The sequence below is a fragment of the Procambarus clarkii genome, chromosome 26, assembly GCF_040958095.1.
Source record: "Procambarus clarkii isolate CNS0578487 chromosome 26, FALCON_Pclarkii_2.0, whole genome shotgun sequence".
NCBI classification, from domain to species: Eukaryota; Metazoa; Arthropoda; class Malacostraca; order Decapoda; family Cambaridae; genus Procambarus; species Procambarus clarkii.
In genome coordinates, this window is record NC_091175.1 from 10024791 (window position 1) to 10044790 (window position 20000).

Genomic DNA, 20000 nt, shown 5'->3' on the forward strand with positions numbered 1-20000 from the left:
TTCCGAAGGGCATTTCTTGGAGATTACTTAAAGATAATTATAAAAATGATCGTGGAACATTTGGAGAAGATAGACACGCTTCATAACTGAGGGCTGCGTTGATTTCGAAAAGACGAATTGTGCCTAAAAATCTGAATAGAGTCATACGACAGTTTGGAAATCATTTTGGAGAGAGAAGGAAGAGAGTGTGGGGTGGACTGCATTGTGTTTGACTGCCAGAAAGTCTTTGAAAATTTACACTATCGTTAAGCAAAAAAAGTACATTAAATTATTTCTACTAACAGGGGGAGGTAGTAGAAGCCATCTCCCTTCACACTTTCAGAATAGGTTAGGTTAGAGGCATGTCGACCTGGGAGACAGTATGGTTCGAGAGACAGTTAGAAAGTCGGGATCGACGACCTTACCTCTGATCATATAAGCACAAATAAGCGAGTACAAACAAGGAGTTCACATCACACACACACACACACACACACACACACACACACACAAACACACAAACACACTTATACATAAGATTTATCCAGCAAACAAACCCCCCCAAGGGAGAGACATTTACCTCACCCGTGAGTCCTGAGACAAAACAAACATACACAGTTATACCCGTAAATATACACAATAAGATATCGAGTATATCCCCCCCCCCCTCTCCCATTCCTCCCTCAATTATAGATTTCCCATAACCGTGATGGGTATTAGTACTGACAAATGCAGAATTTGGACCCGTTTTCTCGTGTCGTAGTTTTTACTGTTGTGAAGAGGAGTTGAGGGAGACCGTATGTATGCCTCTGCTCCATTCAATCCGTTCGTTTGATGGTTCATTCGTCTCTCCACCCGTTCTTCAGATCGTTCGTTCACAGGTTCCGGCCTGCTCGTTTATGCATTTCGTTAATCCATTCATCCATCCGTTTATTCCTCTTATTCGGCCCCACCTCCCTCTTCCGTTATGTTCCGCTTGCTCGCCCGTCCTTTCGTTCGTCCTCTCTTTCGTTTGATCGTTCGTTTATCCGATCTGAATGAAAGTAAACATACTCTGTGTTTACGTTCTCTTACAGATGATGGGGTGGGGGGGGGAGGGGTGTCTAGGTGGTGGTGGTGGTGGCGCAGGTGGTGCAGATGGTGTTGGTGGTGATGTAGATGGTGGTGATGGTGGTGATGGTGGTGAAGGTGGTGATGTAGGTTGTGGTGTAAATAGTGACGATACTGATGGTGGTATATTTCAGCCCATACTCCTGTTTCGGTCGTATTTATAGTAACGATGAGGTCCATAGTATATATACCGACGTACAATGAAATTAGACAATAGAAATCTGAACTATTACTCAACTATTTATTACTTGTGTTGCTTTGACAAACTAAACTAACCTCCCTAGGCCTAATACACGATATCTGAGGCCTAATATAGTCCATATGTGTGCTATACTAGGCTTAGTAATAACTAAATTTACTTTTTTTAGCTTCAATATTTTTTTTGTTAAGAATTCCTAACTAGTCAGTATACTACTATTTAAAAGTTTAAGTACGTACGAATTCGTGAATTCCTACGAATTGACATAATAGATACTAAAAGGGAGGATGGGTTGTAATAGTATATATATTGCAGGTCTGAGGAAGAGGCTTGACACACAAAGTTCGACTACAAACGAAAGTTTTTTTTCATTCCAAGTTCAGTGCGGCACACTCGATTTTTTGTTTGCCTTCAAGGGTTTTATTTTTTCATAGAATTTATCTATTATTATTTTGTGTGTGGGTGTTTTATTTCATCTTAGAATTTTTGTCGTTGTTGCGTACTGTTTTGTTCTGTTTGATGTCTTTGTTGTTAATGGTAATTATTTTAACTAGGTTTCATTGTACTTCCTGCTTTACTTGTTACATTTGTTATGTATTTGTTTTAATTCTTCAAGTGTCTTTGCGTGAGTCAACACCCCCGTTCTCTTGATTTGCCACACCGTACAAAATACAAAGTACTAACCTAACCAGCCACCTGCGAACCAAACCCACACCCACCGATACATAGAAAACGTGGATGTTTGTGAAGCCTCAACTTTCACAATGCTTTTTGTCATTTTTGGGGACCGTTCAACGTTCATAATAAGACGTACTAGTCGAGCGGGCTTGTTGAGCTGGCCTTCAACTGGCCCCCTCTAGCATTCTGAGCCTCACATGATCTCCTATCAGATCAGTGTAGCTCCAGACACGGGAGGGTACGCACGTCCCATTGGGAGAGTCTTGAGTGCCCAAGATCTGAGACTAATTCTACCCTGAGGTGAGGACGAACTCATGTAGATGGATCCTTAAGTTGATCTTCCAAGCACTGCGTTCGCTGGAGATTTATGAAGACATTTGAAGCTTACAGTGAGGGCGATTGGGCCGCCCCGTCCCTTCAACAATTATGGAAATACACAAAATGATACATACACAAAATGTAATAAAAATTAGCATACAGAAGGAAGTAATAGCTAGGATAAAAGGGGGGGGAGGTTAGCGACAAGAAGATATGGAAACAAATTCATTAAGAAAGTATACATGTAGTAAAGATGTGGAAGAAATACATAGAACAGAACAAACACGAATACAAAAAAAACACAGAAAATATACACTGAAGACAGCAAATAAAACGCTATAGACAGTGAGACAGTGAACAGGAAACATCGACGCCTCAATAAACTCCAAAGAACAGAATTCACACAAAACTGGAACTCAAATCAAGAGGAAGAACAGAAAATATAGACGAAATACAGGCGACACAGAAACACCAAGAATAAAGAGGACCAGCAATAATAAAGAGACAGAAGCCTAGGGAACTGGAGGAATATTCCCCCCCCCCCACTAAAAAGAGAACTTTGGAACGTAAACACGAAGGAGTTTTGAATCAATCTCTCTCTCCTGGATTGTGTAAATAATGCCGGAGGGCGCCTCCACCTGGGGTACCAGCTTGGTGTACCACCACCTGAGGTACCAACCTGTGATATCCCCCATATGGTACCACCACCCCAGGGTACCACTACCTGGAGTTACTCTCCTGTGATACCATCACCTGTGGTACTATCCCCTATAGTGCTAATACCTGAAGCACTATCACCAGTGATACCCTTCCTGTGGTACGCACCAGTGCGCCACCGACGTATGGGAGGGTCACACAGGTGCGGTACCCACGTATGGGAGGGGCGCAAAGGTGCGGTACCCACGTATGGGAGGGTCACACAGGTGCGGTACCCACGTATGGGAGGGGCGCAAAGGTGCGCCCACCGTTCTCACAATTTGACGAGCGTTAAATATGAAGACTTGTTTACCTAACTAAAATCGTGAGAACATAGACCACTCACAAAACTATAAAATCTAATGGTCCTTAACCCAAGGAAGGGAGGGAGAGAGAGAGAGAGAGAGAGAGAGAGAGAGAGAGAGAGAGAGAGAGAGAGAGAGAGAGAGAGAGAGAGAGAGAGAGAGAGAGAGAGAGAGAGAGAGAGAGAGAGAGAGAGAGAGAGAGAGAGAGAGAGAGAGAGAGAGAGAGAGAGAGAGAGAGAGAGAGAGAGAGAGAGAGAGAGAGAGAGAGAGAGAGAGAGAGAGAGAGAGAGAGAGAGAGAGAGAGAGAGAGAGAGAATGATCTGATTGGCACAAAATCCAATCACTGCACTCTGGTTCAGGGATGGAGTGGCGCGCTCTTTCTACTCTCTGTTTCTCACTAATTCCATATTGTTATTTATTTTCTGTATTTCTTTATTTCTATTCATCTATAAATCAAACTATTTCATTGCAATGATTTCTTCTTTATTTTACACTCATTTTCCCCCCTATTTTTTCCTCAATTTCTCCCTTGTAGTTTGTTGTGAAATTTACTCATTTCTTCACCCCATTGTTGACCAAGCAGCTGCGACAACACCACATGACACTGTCCGACTTAGATCTATAGGAGCTCCCCATGCAGGGGACTACCTATTAGCAACCCCAATGAACAGCAACCGACACCAGTCTCACACCACACACCCTCCGAATTACTGTGGCTCTCCGCCTCGCTACCCCGAATCCACACCGAATACAGGTGTATTTGTGGCGAGGCAGAGGCCGACAGGTATGGTCGGCATGGGCTGCTCTGCCAAAGTAAAGTAGGATGGCATGCAAGACACGGCGAGGTTAGTGACATTATTAAGAGGAGTTTTAACACCCTGTAGGCGAGAGGTGGGCGAGGCTCCACCCTGTAGGCGAGGGGTGGGGCGTGGCTCCATGTTTTCTTTTCTTGACACACACAGCAACACCCTATTGTGCCTGGTTCAGCATAAATATTTACACAGTAAATTTTAATTTCACAGTGAACATGTTTTGTTAATAAGTGTGTGAGCTTATTAAGGAGAGAGAGAGAGAGAGAGAGAGAGAGAGAGAGAGAGAGAGAGAGAGAGAGAGAGAGAGAGAGAGAGAGAGAGAGAGAGAGAGAGAGAGAGAGAGAGAGAGAGAGAGAGAGAGAGAGAGAGATAACGTAATTACCAGGGGAAGAGGCTATCTAACAATGACAATGAAGAACTTGAAATAGCCTAGGAGCCGAGGGCGTGATGAAACCTGAGGTCCTAAAACTGATTAACTTATATAAAAAAGTAATAAACTTTAATGAACACAAACTTTAACCCCAGAAGTCATTCTATAATAATAACCTCCGCTCTAAAGCATAAAGAGAGAGAGAGAGAGAGAGAGAGAGAGAGAGAGAGAGAGAGAGAGAGAGAGAGAGAGAGAGAGAGAGAGAGAGAGAGAGAGAGAGAGAGAGAGAGAGAGAGAGAGAGAGAGAGAGAGAGAGAGAGAGAGAGAGAGAGAGAGAGAGAGAGAGAGACAGACAGAGAGAGAGAGCCGTATATCACATATTTCCCTTCGCTCTGAACATGTTGTGCAATGTCACCTGTCATACGATTATCTGATTGTACTTTTGTAGCGTAATTGTTGGAAGTTAATCCTATTTAAATGATGGAAATACAAGCTGAATGGAGGACTTCACAGCAAACAATTTATCTTTTTCAGCTTTTTTTTCGAAAAGCTGAAAATTGATGACGTCCTCTGGGATCTTTCAGACTTGCAAATTGTTGTTTTTTGACGCTTTTGCCTGCCGAAGATTTTTCAGATTTTGGGGCGTTCTTCACTGGAAAAAAAATTGTTTTATCCTTTGAACCGTGTGATGATAAAGTTTAGATCTCTCAAGTGTGTGTTGTTTCTTGAAGGTGCTCTCTCTCTCTCTCTCTCTCTCTCTCTCTCTCTCTCTCTCTCTCTCTCTCTCTCTCTCTCTCTCTCTCTCTCTCTCTCTCTCTCTCTCTCTCTCTCTCTCTCTCTCTCTCTCTCTCCCTCTCTATCTATCTCTCTCTTGGGCCACACTTCACCAGCGCCTAACTCCTCGCTAAACTTCCTGTTGGTTGTAATTGTTCTTTGCTCACACTTCCCTCTTCGTAATCGTGATTTACTCGTTTTTTAACCAACTGTTTATCTTTATTTTCTTTCCTCGCGATCTGACCCCTCATTTCAGACCGGTGGTAGATAAACACCACGGTAGATGAGCACTGCGGTAGATAAACACCGCGGTAGATGAAAACAGCGATATATGAAAAAACGATAGATGAACACAGAAAAAGACGAACACAACGATAGATGAACGCATCTGCAGATGAGCGATAGAGATCACTCCGCTCCGTTCTCAGAATCATCTCGTTGAACTCCCTGATTACGAACGATATACTATGACTCAGGACATAGTAGTACGTCCAGCCCGTTCTATAAGTTCACTATTTATCAGCCTAACCCAAAACACCGCCTCCTAGCCGACGTTTGAACTTGGTCCCTTACCTAGCAATCCAAACGACTACAAATGGGTAAGCTTTACCTTTCTGCGCCCAAAATCGAACCCAAAATCGAAAATTAGCATGTTTCTCTTCGCCCTCATTCGCCTAGTAATTATTTTTCCTTTAAATACATAGTACATATTAGTTATGCAAAATAGGAACGAGAGAGAGAGAGAGAGAGAGGAGAGAGAGAGAGAGAGAGAGAGAGAGAGAGAGAGAGAGAGAGAGAGAGAGAGAGAGAGAGAGAGAGAGAGAGAGAGAGAGAGAGAGAGAGAGAGAGAGAGAGAGAGAGAGAGAGAGAGAGGAGTGGAAGAGGAGAGATGGAATGCGGGTGTAATAAGCGAGGAGAATATTGATAATTTAATTCTCTCCTTGTCTTCAAACTCCTCCCAAGAAGTTTTAACGCTGCCCTCAGCGTCTCGCAGGGAGAGAAAAACAAAGACACAAACAAAGACATTTCGAGACACGAGAAGGGGTGCACACACTCATTCACACTGTTGATTTACGTGTGCAAATGACCATTAATTTACGTGTGTTAATTACAGCTAACTTGCGTGTTATATTTACAAGCGATGCATCATTTATAGCCATAAAAATCATACATTTAACACTGGGAAGACTTCTCAGCGTCGGCATATTAAAGGACCTCATTCGGGATATATCGACACCGAGAGATAGGCGTTAAACCCAGGGACGAAAATCCCCATAACGGAACAGGAAGGTGTGCGTGTGTGTGTGTGTGTGTGTGTGTGCGTGTGTGTGTGTGTGTGTGTGTGTGTGTGTGTGTGTGTGTGTGTGTGTGTGTGTGTGTGTGTATGTGTGTGTGTGTGTGTGTGTGTGTGTGTGTGTGTGTGTGTGTGTGTGTGTGTGTGTGTGTGTGTGTGTGTGTGTGTGTGTGTGTGTGTGTGTGTGTGTGTGGTGTGGTGGTGGTGGGGGGGGCAGTTTAAGGGGTTAATAATTTATTCACTTGAATCGGGATACCTATTTACGCCTCCACTGACTCCTTTATCAATGTGTGAGTAATGATCCCGGTAATGATTAACTTCGGGTGTCTTATAATTAATTCAGGAGGGTGAATAGGACGCAGAAGTTGGGTCGTGTGGAGATAATGGTTAATGGGGAAAGGGGTGAGGAGGTGTGGAGAGGAAGGCGACCCATTAAAAAAATGGGATTCACCCCATGGTGTGTACGACTGGTAATAGCTTTGTTATATTTGGACTCTTATGTGAGTACTTTTGAAGTGCTACCTGGGTGCTAGGGGTACGAGGAGTGTTTAATTGATTAATTTGTCATTCATCGCCGCCGCTAATGTCTTGAAAACGTGGAAACCTTAAGTCGTCCATTATTTTGAGAGAGAGAGAGAGAGAGAGAGAGAGAGAGAGAGAGAGAGAGAGAGAGAGAGAGAGAGAGAGAGAGAGAGAGAGAGAGAGAGAGAGAGAGGGAGAGAGAGAGAGAGAGGGAGAGAGAGAGAGAGAGAGAGAGAGAGAGAGAGAGAGAGAGAGAGAGAGAGAGAGAGAGAGAGAGAGAGAGAGAGAGAGAGAGAGAGAGAGAGAGAGAGAGAGAGAGAGACAGAGAGAGAGAGAGAGAGAGAGAGAGAGACATACACCGAAAGGTATACTCCGCTCTATAACAGGAAATGATAGAGAGACTAATTCCATTCATAGATTTTAAAAAAGCTATGAAAAGCCCCACAGACACAGAGATTCAGGGCTTCACAGAGAAGGCACAGACACAGATACGAAGCACAGACACATGACACACTCGCGCTGACACAGACATCCGAAGCGGAACTCAACAAACTCTGTTGAAGACTGTTAGCTAACGAAATAGACACATGATTTATGACTGAAGGCAGTCGCTAATAACTCCTTAACACCTGCTTCGATAACCTTGCGTTAGCAGGTTTGAATCACTCGTTACGACTCGTTAATTTTCATATCAACACACGCTTATAAATTATTCAAACGAATATTGAATGTTTATTATGCATGTTCATGATAGCTTAATGGAGGCAATTTGGGAAATATGACATCAAACGCCTTTACTGTAGTGAATATTGATATGGTCAGTGTTTGCTTTTTATTGATGACGTACACAGCCATACACACACACACACACACACACACACACACACACACACACACACACACACACACACACACACACACACACACTCCCACACACACACACACACACACACACACACACACACACACACACACACACACACACACACACACACACACACACACACACACACATACACACACACACACTCCCACACACACACACACACACACACACACACACTCCCACACACACACACACACACTCCCACACACACACACATACACACACACACACACACACATACACACACACATACACACACACACACACACACACACACACACACACACACACACACACACACACACACACACACACACACACACTCCCACACACACACACACACACACACATACACACACACACACACACACACACACACACACATACACCCCCCCCCACACACACAGTGGGCAAGTTGGACAGACTGCATTTTCTTGGACTGTTGAAAAGCCTTTGACACAGTCCCCCATAAGAGGCTGGCGCATAAGTTGGAGAAATAGACAAGAGTGGCCGGTAGGGTGCTCCAGTGGATAAGAGAGTGCCTAAACAATTGGAAGCAGATAATTACTATGAGGATAATTGGCGTGAAGTCACAAGAGGTGTCGCAGAGGGGTTCTGTACTCGGTCCTATCCTGTTTCTGATATATGTAAATGATCTTCCAGAGGGTATAGACTCAAACTTCTCAATGTTTGCTGACGACGCCAAAATTATGAGAAAGATTAAGACAGAGGAGGACAGCATGAGGCTTCAAGAAGAGCTGGACAAACTGAAGGAATGGCCCAAAAAATGGTTGTTAGAGTTTAACCCGAGAAATGTAATGTAATGAAGATAGGTGAAGGGAGCAGGAGGCTAGATACATGTGTATCATCATGTTTGCCACCAGACTAGTGCCCGAACTAAGGGACATAAACTATGACTATAGACTTCGAGAATTTAACCTCACCTCACTGGAAAACAGGAGAGTTAAGGGGGGGACATGATCACCACATACAAGATTCTCAAAGGATCATACAAGATGATCACTGATTTACAACAGTGAACTTGTTGTTGTTGTTGTGTTCAGTGTGCACAATAGTCTGCTGTACCCTCGTGTGTCCTGGCTCTTATCGTCAGTATGACTTCACCAGCACAATTCTGTATAAACCAATTTCTGTTGTCAAGTTTATGACGTGTTTTAGGAAGAGGACGGCCCAGATGAGTGTGCAAATATGTATGAATCTATGCAAGCACATATGTATGAAAGTATCTGTATGTGTATGAATGCCTGAATGTATGCATGCATTCATACATGAACCTTCAGAACAAGTCAGATACAAATCAAATATCCATCCCTCCATAAAGTGCTTGACCTGTCCTTTCAGCAACTAGCTGTAGTAAGGCTCCCCAGCTGTTCTATTTCTTCCTCTCTTCCACAGATCCTCCAGCTCCAGATGAACGACTTCAAGTATCACTACCTGTTTACGACATTTGTAAGTAAAGTGTGTTGATGATATTAATAATAACAATAATAACAATGCACAATCACTTTAACGTGATGAATCAATGAGAAACTCGGTGGAAGCCATGAAAGAGAGGCGTAGGAGGTAGTTTTCCTGAACTACAAACTAGAGTGCATGCAGTGTGTGAAACCGTAGTCAGGTTTAAATGTAAGCCTCACGAACCGTAGAGGGTTCTGTTGGATCCCAAGTTACGTTGCTTTTTACCATGTCGTAGTGTTGTGGTCTAAGGTGTTTGCTTGGGAGCACCTAGAGCATAGGTTCGAATCCAACTAATGGCTCCTACTGATTTTCTCAATAATAATAATAAGAGTAATTAAGAACCTGAGGTATCTATGAGAAAATTTTTGAGACTGCATGTATGCTTGTGGTCTCTAAGGACGGGGGTTCGAGCCCATTCAATGACCTCAATATTTTTCAAATAATTATATTATCAGAACATTTCTCACTACAAACCTTGCCACCAAACTGAAGGTAAACTATGGAAATTAACTTAAATTCACCATGACAAGGGATAATAACATTTCATTCATTTTGTTCAATGTGGATTTTACAGGTCTGAGTTGAGGCCGCGTTGATCAGGTGTTCAACACACCTGCAAGAACAGCTATAGTAACATTGTTTAATTTAAGTTCCTTAAGGGAAATGATGCGAGAAAGATCCTTTATACATATCGATCAAATCTGAAAGAATTTTGACGATAGAAGAGTGGGTCTACTGTAAATAATGATCATAGCTAAGAGAATGGCGATTGAAAGTATTTTCATAACTCTCTCTCTCTCTCTCTCTCTCTCTCTCTCTCTCTCTCTCTCTCTCTCTCTCTCTCTCTCTCTCTCTCTCTCTCTCTCTCTCTCTCTCTCTCTCTCTCTCTCTCTCTCTCCCTCTCTCTCTCTCTCTCTCTCTCTCTCTCTCTCTCTCTCTCTCTCTCTCTCTCTCTCTCTCTCTCTCTCTCTCTCTCTCTCCCTCTCTCTCTCTCTCTCTCTCTCTCTCTCTCTCTCTCTCTCTCTCTCTCTCTCTCTCTCTCTCTCTCTCTCTCTCTCTTTTTCTCACTTTCTCTCGTGGACAGTCTCTCTAAAACTCTCTCTCGCTCTTTTCCCTCCCAGGACATAGAGACCTTTGATCTGGAAGACTTCAAGTACAACTTCGTCAACATGACGGCCTTCAGACTGGTCGACTCCGAGCACTACCGCGTCAGGCGGGTGCTGAAGGACATGGAGAACTTCCAGCCCCACGGCCACAACATCCTCAACCAGAGTACAGTCATTCAGGTCGGTGCTTGTTAGAGTTTCAACGGGGAGGCATACACCAGTTTGGTGGTGGTGGTTGAATGATTAGCGGTACAGAGTGGTCTTTAACGTGGAGTTCCTCGTCAATGGCCGCAAGCCTCGTAGAGATTTTTTTGTACTGAGGGTAGATGTTCCTCCTCTCCAGGTGGAGCCAGCGCTCATCTACGACAGCGTACACGTCTTCGCTCTGGGTCTACAAGCCCTTGAGCGCTCTACTTCACTCAAGGTGGCCAACCTCTCCTGCGACAATGAATTGCCTTGGGGAGACGGATCCTCCCTTTTCAACTATATCAACTCGGTTCGTATTCGCGTCAACTTTGTCCAAATCGGTTTGTCTCTCGCGTTGGTTAGCATAGAGGGTAACTTAAATAATAGTTTATATAGCCTTTATTACAGTCTATTATACCTAATATAGCCTCTAAAGTTATATATCGTTGCCTGTATAGCCTCCAGGAATTAGTTTAACATTAGTATAGTTTCTGAAGTAGCGTATAGAACCAATGTATATCCTCTAAAGGAGTTTGTCTTGTCTTGTATGGCCTGTGAAAGTAGTTTATCATACCTAGCATAGCTCCTAATTTAGTTTAAAATACATAGTATAGTCCCTGAAATAGTTAACATAGCTAGAATAGTCTGTAAAGTAGTTTAACTTAGATAGTATAAACCGTGAAGTAGTCTAACGAAGCTAGTATAGCCCTCTGGTGTAGTTTAACATAGTAGTATAGCCCTAGATGTAGATTATAGTTAGGGTATCCCATAACTTTGATTAACAAAGTAACTAATTATATAGCCCTCCCTGAAGTAGTTTAACATAGCTGGTATAGCTCTAGAAGCAGTTTATAGTTAGTAAAGCCCCTAAATTAGATTAGCATAGCTAGTATAGCCCGCCGGAAGTAGTTCAACATAGCTATTTTAGCTTCTTGATAGTTTATCAATGCTTTTCTATTCTCTAAATGGGCATCATCGGGTTTAATTTGTCAGGTTCACACACACACACACACACACACACACACACACACACACACACACACACACACACACACACACACACACACACACACACACACACACACACACACACACACACACACACACACACACACACACGATGATGACTTGTTTCTTCATCTGAACTTTAAGATACAATAATTGTTTATTGCGCAATTTAGGACACAAGTAAACATTATGGAACATGAGGAACTTTGCAGTTCAGAATTGATCTTATCAAGGGTTCAAGTTTCCATACACTCGATGCCTCTTAATTCCCCTCCCCCCTCCTAAGCAATAAATAAGAGTCAGTCAACTGTTGCGGGTCGCATTCTGCAGTCTGTTTCATTCTTAGAGTGTGAATCTCCTCGGTATTACTGTCCGTTCCTGGCAATAGAAAATCATGAAGAATACGCGTTGAACTTTCCTCTCAGGGGTCATGGCATTGTCTTGCCCCCAGGACGGCGTCACTTCTACCTTAGGCGGCTAATATGCCATAAAACGAGGGAGATGAGACCTTAATATTTCGTGTGAATCGCCAGCGCAATTTCTGAGTCATTTACCCGCTCTAATGACCGTATATAACGGCCAAGTAACGACCGCGGGCTCGGCATTCACCAGCAGTTTGTGTGTGGGGTGACTCATAGATGAATGAGGCGCCAAGCACAAGGTGTTGTTTACGAATCATTGTCTTAAGTAATTCATAGTTTCTTTTGGCCTGATTCATCATCTCATATTCTCCTTTCCCTCCTCCTCCTCTTCGTCCCCCCCTCTCTTTCCTCTTGTTCTTCTTTCCTCCTTCTTCTCCTCCTCCTCCTCCTTCTCCAGAGGCAGTCGCTAGGTAAAAAATAAAATAGATAAAAAGCCCGCAGATAAGGGAATCAGGAGATTGAAAGAGTTCCACGATCGTGTCCAAAACACACGGAAGCCAAAAGATAGCAAACAAAAACAGAACAAATTAGCAAATGATGAATTATAAGCAACTAAATATTTTGAAATTAGTTGGGCTGTAACAAGCACACGATTTCGCGCTTTCTCCTGTTACCCTGTTCACACCACGCCTTCTCCTGTTCTGAACGCGTTTTCTCCCGTTCTAGACAGGTATCCTCCTGTTCTGAACTCTGACATAATGTATCTATCTCGTACATTGTTCTTTCCTCTACTCCAGGTAGAATTTCGGGGTATAACAGGACCCATTCAGTTCAAAGAAGGGCGCAGAACGAACTTCAAGCTGGACATTCTCAAGCTGAAGCAGCATTCTTTGGTGAAGGTGAGTATTGGGAGATTGATGGAGTAAGGTGAAGGAATTGATGGAATGGGGTGGTTGGGAATTAATGGAATGAGATGTAGGGGGTTTGGAAATTAAGAGAAGGAAAGGGAGGAAACATGAAAGGAGTTACAAAGATAAAGAATACAGGAAAGGAACTGGAACATATGGAATAGTAGTATAGGGAGAGACACTGGATAAGGTAGGAGTTTGTGGGAGTGAGTTAGATGTCGGAAAATCCGACACCATTTTATATCATACAGATAATAGCTGTGTTGTATAAACAAGTTACCCATAGAAAACGTAGCTTGTAGTGGAATTACCGTCTATAGAAAACGGGATATCATCACCACATACTATTATAATTCACCAGCTATTCTGCTGGGAATTGTTCTTAAATACATTAGTCTTTGGACTTTACCATCATAAAAACATCTTATATAAATTAACTTAATTATCAATATTAAAGTAGAGTAAATGTGACCCTTCTATCACTTTCTGAAATCTGGACAAAGTAGGCCAGGCGTCAGGAGGAAGGAGGGAGCCATTGTTGTGTCACCTCCGAGACGTGTGGAGCAAATTCGGCTCCTATCATTCTGGACAATGTCGGCCAGTAACGTCAATAGTATGGAGTGTTAAACAGCCATTGTGGTGTCACCTCTGAGACGTGTGGAGCAAATTTAGCTCCTATCATATCTGGACAATGTCGGCCAGTAACGTCAATAGTATGGAGTGTTAAACAGCCATTGTTTTATACGAGACCAGAGGCTCACACGGGAGCAAATTCAGCTCCTGTTAAATTTACTTGGACGTAGTGTTATGGAAACCAAAGGTGTACCATTGTCAACACGCTGTCTACAAATTCAAGTTAAGTGTCTATCCGAAACCCGTTTATCATTCATTTATGGCCATTAATGTCAGGATATAGGGTGATCCGGTTAGATCACGTGGAAGCCTCAAACTAAAGGTAATTAAGCCAGGTCTTCAATGTTCCATGTACTGTATAGTGTTTTCTCTGATATAGCTTGTCATATATAGGATTCTGGCTTCACAGCTAGCGCACTTTTGACAGGTCAAGACGAGGAAGACTTTGTGCACCAGTTACTGGGTGAGGAAGCTACCTCAAAGAGGATAATTTGGTGTCTACACCCTAGTTATACCTGGTGGACTAACCTGCTGTACTATAAGATAAGGAACCTTTTCAATGTATGTAGTTAATTCTGTAGTTTGATTGGCTGCATATATATTAATTTAATAACCCCCCCTAATGTGTAGAGGATCGATTTGTGAGATTAAGAGATTATTGCAGAAATACAGTCCACTTATCATTATACAAATTGCTATCGAAGTATATAAATTAACGTAAATATAAATTCATATAAATTAAATAAATATAAATCTCACAGGTCGGTTCCCACATTATTTGGTCATCTTCGAACCGGATGACGGATTATTCGGTCCTATGAACCCACATTTGGTCATCTTAGTACCGGATGAACCAGTTAACCAGTGGATTCATTAAATATACTAGTGCAGTGTGATTTAAACAAGGCCAGCCAGTCAAAGACAGCGGCGAAGCCTCGAGGGAGCTCAGGAGCCTCCCTCAGCCGAGTTCAGCCTCATCAGCGGTTTCATGCACACCCACAGATATTTGGTGGCGTGTTATTTCGTGAAATGACAGCGCTAATATTGAAGCCAGCCAAATTAGTGACTGTGTCGCAAGATTGTTCACGGATTTCGTGGTGTTACATTTCGCGAGAGATTATCTACGAATTTTGTGGAGTTTATTTCGCGAGGTCACTAATAATATTTAATACTTCTAGATAATATTAGAAGTTTCATAGAGGCTAATTAAGAGGCTATTATCAATAATTGTGTATATTATTTCTCCAAAATAGAGAATTATTTAATATATATTGCACTAGTGATCACAGTATAATATTTACTAATTGCCATCCCACAACAGGGTAGGATAAAACCATTGACTAGTTGAACTATTATCGTTCATCCTAGTCCCATTATTACCATAGTCAGTTGTACTATATTAAACAACTTAACACCATTAATGAATGGTCCAGACCCTATTTTGGGTGTAATTTTTATCAACTCGAGTTGAGTTGTATATATAATAATTTACTTATGATCATTACACCTTTGAGTGATTAATTAGTGTCTCTACCATCCTAGGGTGATATAGAAGAGCTAACCTAAAGGTACTTCCAGTGACACTGGTTTATCACTCAAATCATTAGTGTGGATGATTGTATATATATAATGTGTATTAATTTTAAGTGCTAACCTCTAGTAGAGGTAGGATTATTGCCTAGTGAGTGCAGAATTTACCCTAGGCTACCATTAGAGCTTGTTCAGTATTATGAGCAGCCCAAGTACAAGTCCCACAAGGCTTTACCAACTAGCCAGTATGGATAATGCAGGGAGAATGAAAAGAACCCTTGCAGGTCTTAAAGGCCACTTAACAAGACAGATCAAGAAATGTGAAGATTTGTCACAACAATCAACAGTTGATTATGCTGACCTGGAAAGCTATTATCAAGCAGCTGCAGGTAAATTTGAGCAAATCAAATGCCAAATGGCTGTCCTTGTGGGGACAGATTACTACCATCAATTCATCGGTGGCCCTACTAAATATCAGGGCATAACCATGTTAAACTCTGCAGGAGGTAAATTACTCTCAGGCCCAGTATCAAGCCTGAGGAGACCTATGACTGCAGATAAAGAATACCAATAGAAACCTAAATTTGTCAGCTGATTATATTTCTCCAGTAGCATTATACTAAGGAGATTACAGCTGACTATAGTAACAGAGGTTGATGTTAGTATCATCATTTAAAGCTGGAGATGAGTTCATGAGGCCTCAGTGGCAAATCAGTGAACAGTAGCCTAAAACAGCTACAAGTCACTGCGACCAATGTCACTGAACCCACTGCAGTCTCAGAACCATACTTTACTTTAATGATGAGCTATTCAATCTTCTGAATCAATTAACTAAATTAAACCCCAATAAATCTGATGACTGATTTGATACATTTATTATTTAATCAAGATGTATTCCATGGGCCTCAGTGTTTATATATCAGTGACCAGTTACCTGAAGAAACTTCAAGTTATATCTAATGTCACTGATCTCACTGCAGTCCCTGAATCATACTTGACTGTAGTACTTGATCACATCCAGTCTTCTGGGTTAAATAATATGTAATAAGGCTTGAATATTAGCCTTTCAAGAGTTGACAGGGAAATGAAATCGCATTAGACTTCTAACCCCTGCAACTCTAGTACGGGACATCCGTCCTGTACGAACAGACGCACAAATGTGTGATTACTAACTGCTAACATCAAATTAATCAAATAATTCGAAGGAGGAGTATCGGTGTTCGTCTGTTCTAAATAGGACTTCGACCCGTGAGCAGCCCCCTGGGGAATTATGTCGGAAAATCCGACACCATTTTATATCATACAGATAATAGCTGTGTTGTATAAACAAGTTACCCATATAAAACGTAGCTTGTAGTGGAATTACCGTCTATAGAAAACGGGATATCATCACCACATACTATTATAATTCACCAGCTATTCTGCTGGGAATTGTTCTTAAATACATTAGTCTTTGGACTTTACCATCATAAAAACATCTTATATAAATTAACTTAATTATCAATATTAAAGTAGAGTAAATGTGACCCTTCTATCACTTTCTGAAATCTGGACAAAGTAGGCCAGGCGTCAGGAGGAAGGAGGGAGCCATTGTTGTGTCACCTCCGAGACGTGTGGAGCAAATTCGGCTCCTATCATTCTGGACAATGTCGGCCAGTAACGTCAATAGTATGGAGTGTTAAACAGCCATTGTGGTGTCACCTCCGAGACGTGTGGAGCAAATTTAGCTCCTATCATATCTGGACAATGTCGGCCAGTAACGTCAATAGTATGGAGTGTTAAACAGCCATTGTTTTATACGAGACCAGAGGCTCACACGGGAGCAAATTCAGCTCCTGTTAAATTTACTTGGACGTAGTGTTATGGAAACCAAAGGTGTACCATTGTCAACACGCTGTCTACAAATTCAAGTTAAGTGTCTATCCGAAACCCGTTTATCATTCATTTATGGCCATTAATGTCAGGATATAGGGTGATCCGGTTAGATCACGTGGAAGCCTCAAACTAAAGGTAATTAAGCCAGGTCTTCAATGTTCCATGTACTGTATAGTGTTTTCTCTGATATAGCTTGTCATATATAGGATTCTGGCTTCACAGCTAGCGCACTTTTGACAGGTCAAGACGAGGAAGACTTTGTGCACCAGTTACTGGGTGAGGAAGCTACCTCAAAGAGGATAATTTGGTGTCTACACCCTAGTTATACCTGGTGGACTAACCTGCTGTACTATAAGATAAGGAACCTTTTCAATGTATGTAGTTAATTCTGTAGTTTGATTGGCTGCATATATATTAATTTAATAACCCCCCCTAATGTGTAGAGGATCGATTTGTGAGATTATGAGATTATTGCAGAAATACAGTCCACTTATCATTATACAAATTGCTATCGAAGTATATAAATTAACGTAAATATAAATTCATATAAATTAAACAAATATAAATCTCACAGGTCGGTACCCACATTAGATGTGGGTGCCAGGGTGAGATGATTTAGGGGGAAAGAAAGGAAGAAAGAAAGAAAAAAAAGGAAGAAGGAGTCTTCAAAACGATAGAATGAGGATGAACTGGTGAACAAGAACAGTAGCCTCTTAGATACCACTGGGAACACTCTCCTCACTCTAAGTAAACAATATGTATTTAAAACCTGACAAAACCTAACCTATCTTAACCTAACCTAAACTAAGACAACTAAGTCAATAATTTAAGTTCTTAATATAATATAATAAAAATATTTAAAATAAACCAACTGGAAACATTTTAGAGAAAATAAAGAAAATCACTCGGCCTATTAGGCAAATCAGACCTTGCATAGTAGTCCGAGAAGTGCGTTCTGTCTACTAGGTACGACATATATATATATATATATATATATATATATATATATATATATATATATATATATATATATATATATATATATATATATATATATATATATATATATATATATATATATATATATATTCAAAGTGGCGTTAATTCTTAAGAATTCCAGCTAGCAATTAATTCATAAAAACTGGTGGTACAGATATATATTTTTTTAATTACATTACACCCATCTGACTCCAGCAGGAGAGTTAAGAATGCACACACACACGGCAGACTGCTGCGTGGATGGAGTCAAAGACTTCATTCCATTACCATTCAGAGGGACAACTCACGATTGCAGCTTCCAAAATTGGTGGAATTTGATTAGCTGACTCGCAGAGGTGAGGCCTTGAGAGAGAGGCTCTCCACCTCTTGGGTCATCTATTCAAATGAAATGCTTTTTAATTAAGTTTCTGGAACTAATTATGATAAACACGATTCTTGGCTGAATACTGGTAAATAAACGATATTTGGTTGCTTAAATTTCTTTACAGGCGATATATATGTGAAGTAGTTACATATATATATATATATATATATATATATATATATATATATATATATATATATATATATATATATATATATATATATATATATATATATATATATATCATATATATATATATATATATATATATATATATATATATATATATATATCCAAAGTAGACTGTATTTCATTCAAACAAAGAAAACCCGGTCAATGTCACTTCATTTGATAGACTTGTGAATATGATGTAGTTGGCAACACTGCTGAGGGCGAGAGGAAGGGGAGGGGGGAGGGTGGGGGGAGGGCGAAAGGGGGGGGGGGAAGGGGGGGATTGGGGGGGGTGAAGGTTCAGTGGCCTCATTAGCGAGGTGGTCGCTCGCTGATGAAATTAATAACTGAACGACCAGAGGCAGGGAACAGATCCTTAAAGAGATAACTTAAGTGACCACATATGCATTTAAATTTCTTATATTTTTTTTCCTGTGCATTGGATGATATTTAAATTTTCTCAATGTGGTCTGAAATAGTTTCTTATGTTCAGGGATGCTTTAGTGAATTTTTTTCAGCACGTTGAGACGTTTATGTATTTGTTGCGTGGTTTTATAAAGGTAATGTGATTTGTGTGTGTGTGTGTGTGTGTGTGTGTGTGTGTGTGTGTGTGTGTACTCACCTAGTTGTACTCACCTAGTTGTGTTTGCGGGGGTTGAGCTCTGGCTCTTTGGTCCCGCCTCTCAACCGTCAATCAACAGGTGTACAGATTCCTGAGCCTATCGGGCTCTGTCATATCTACACTTGAAACTGTGTATGGAGTCAGCCTCCACCACATCACTTCCTAATGCATTCCATTTGTAGGAGTGCAAAGTTTGTAGGATGTGTGTGTGTGTGTGTGTGTGTGTGTGTGTATGTGTGTGTGTGTGTGTGTGTGTGTGTGTGTGTGTGTGTGTGTGTGTGTGTGTGTGTGTGTGTGTGTGTGTGTGTGTGTGTGTGTGTGTGTGTGTGTGTGTATGTGTGTGTGTGTGTGAAGGAGTTACTGAAACATGTGTTCACTAACATGCCAACAAACTATGTATCACATCATCTTATCACCACACAATTCACCAGCCCACCTCACCCATGTCGCAGGTGGGCGAGTGGGGTCCAGGGAGCGGGGTGAACATCACCGACAGAGCCGCCTTCTACGACCCGGGCACCATGAATGTCACTCTTCTCGTCACCACTAACCTGGTGAGTCTCTCATTCACTCCCCAGGTCACCACTAACCTGGTGAGTCTCTCATTCACTCCCCAGGTCACCACTAACCTGGTGAGTCTCTCATTCACTCTCCAGATCTCCACTAACCTGGTGAGTGAGTCTCTCATTCACTCCCCAGGTAGCTACTAACCTGGTGAGTCTCCCATTCACTCTCCAGGTCACCACTAACCTGGTGAGTCTTTCATTGTAATTGTGGCGAGTGAGACTTAAAAGATTGGGTGATATTGGTGCAG

General features: G+C 41.6%; 1 protein-coding gene across 1 annotated transcript in view; it reads left to right on the forward strand.

Moving 5' to 3' along the window:
- LOC138369014 (glutamate receptor ionotropic, kainate 2-like) overlaps positions 1–20000 on the forward strand; it is a gene marked incomplete in the record, with an annotated part of 159748 nt that overhangs the window by 105148 nt on the left and 34600 nt on the right. The window contains 5 exon segments of the mRNA XM_069331855.1: positions 9360–9413; positions 10544–10708; positions 10872–11024; positions 12882–12983; positions 19639–19740. Coding sequence (XP_069187956.1) covers positions 9360–9413; positions 10544–10708; positions 10872–11024; positions 12882–12983; positions 19639–19740 — 576 coding nt within the window.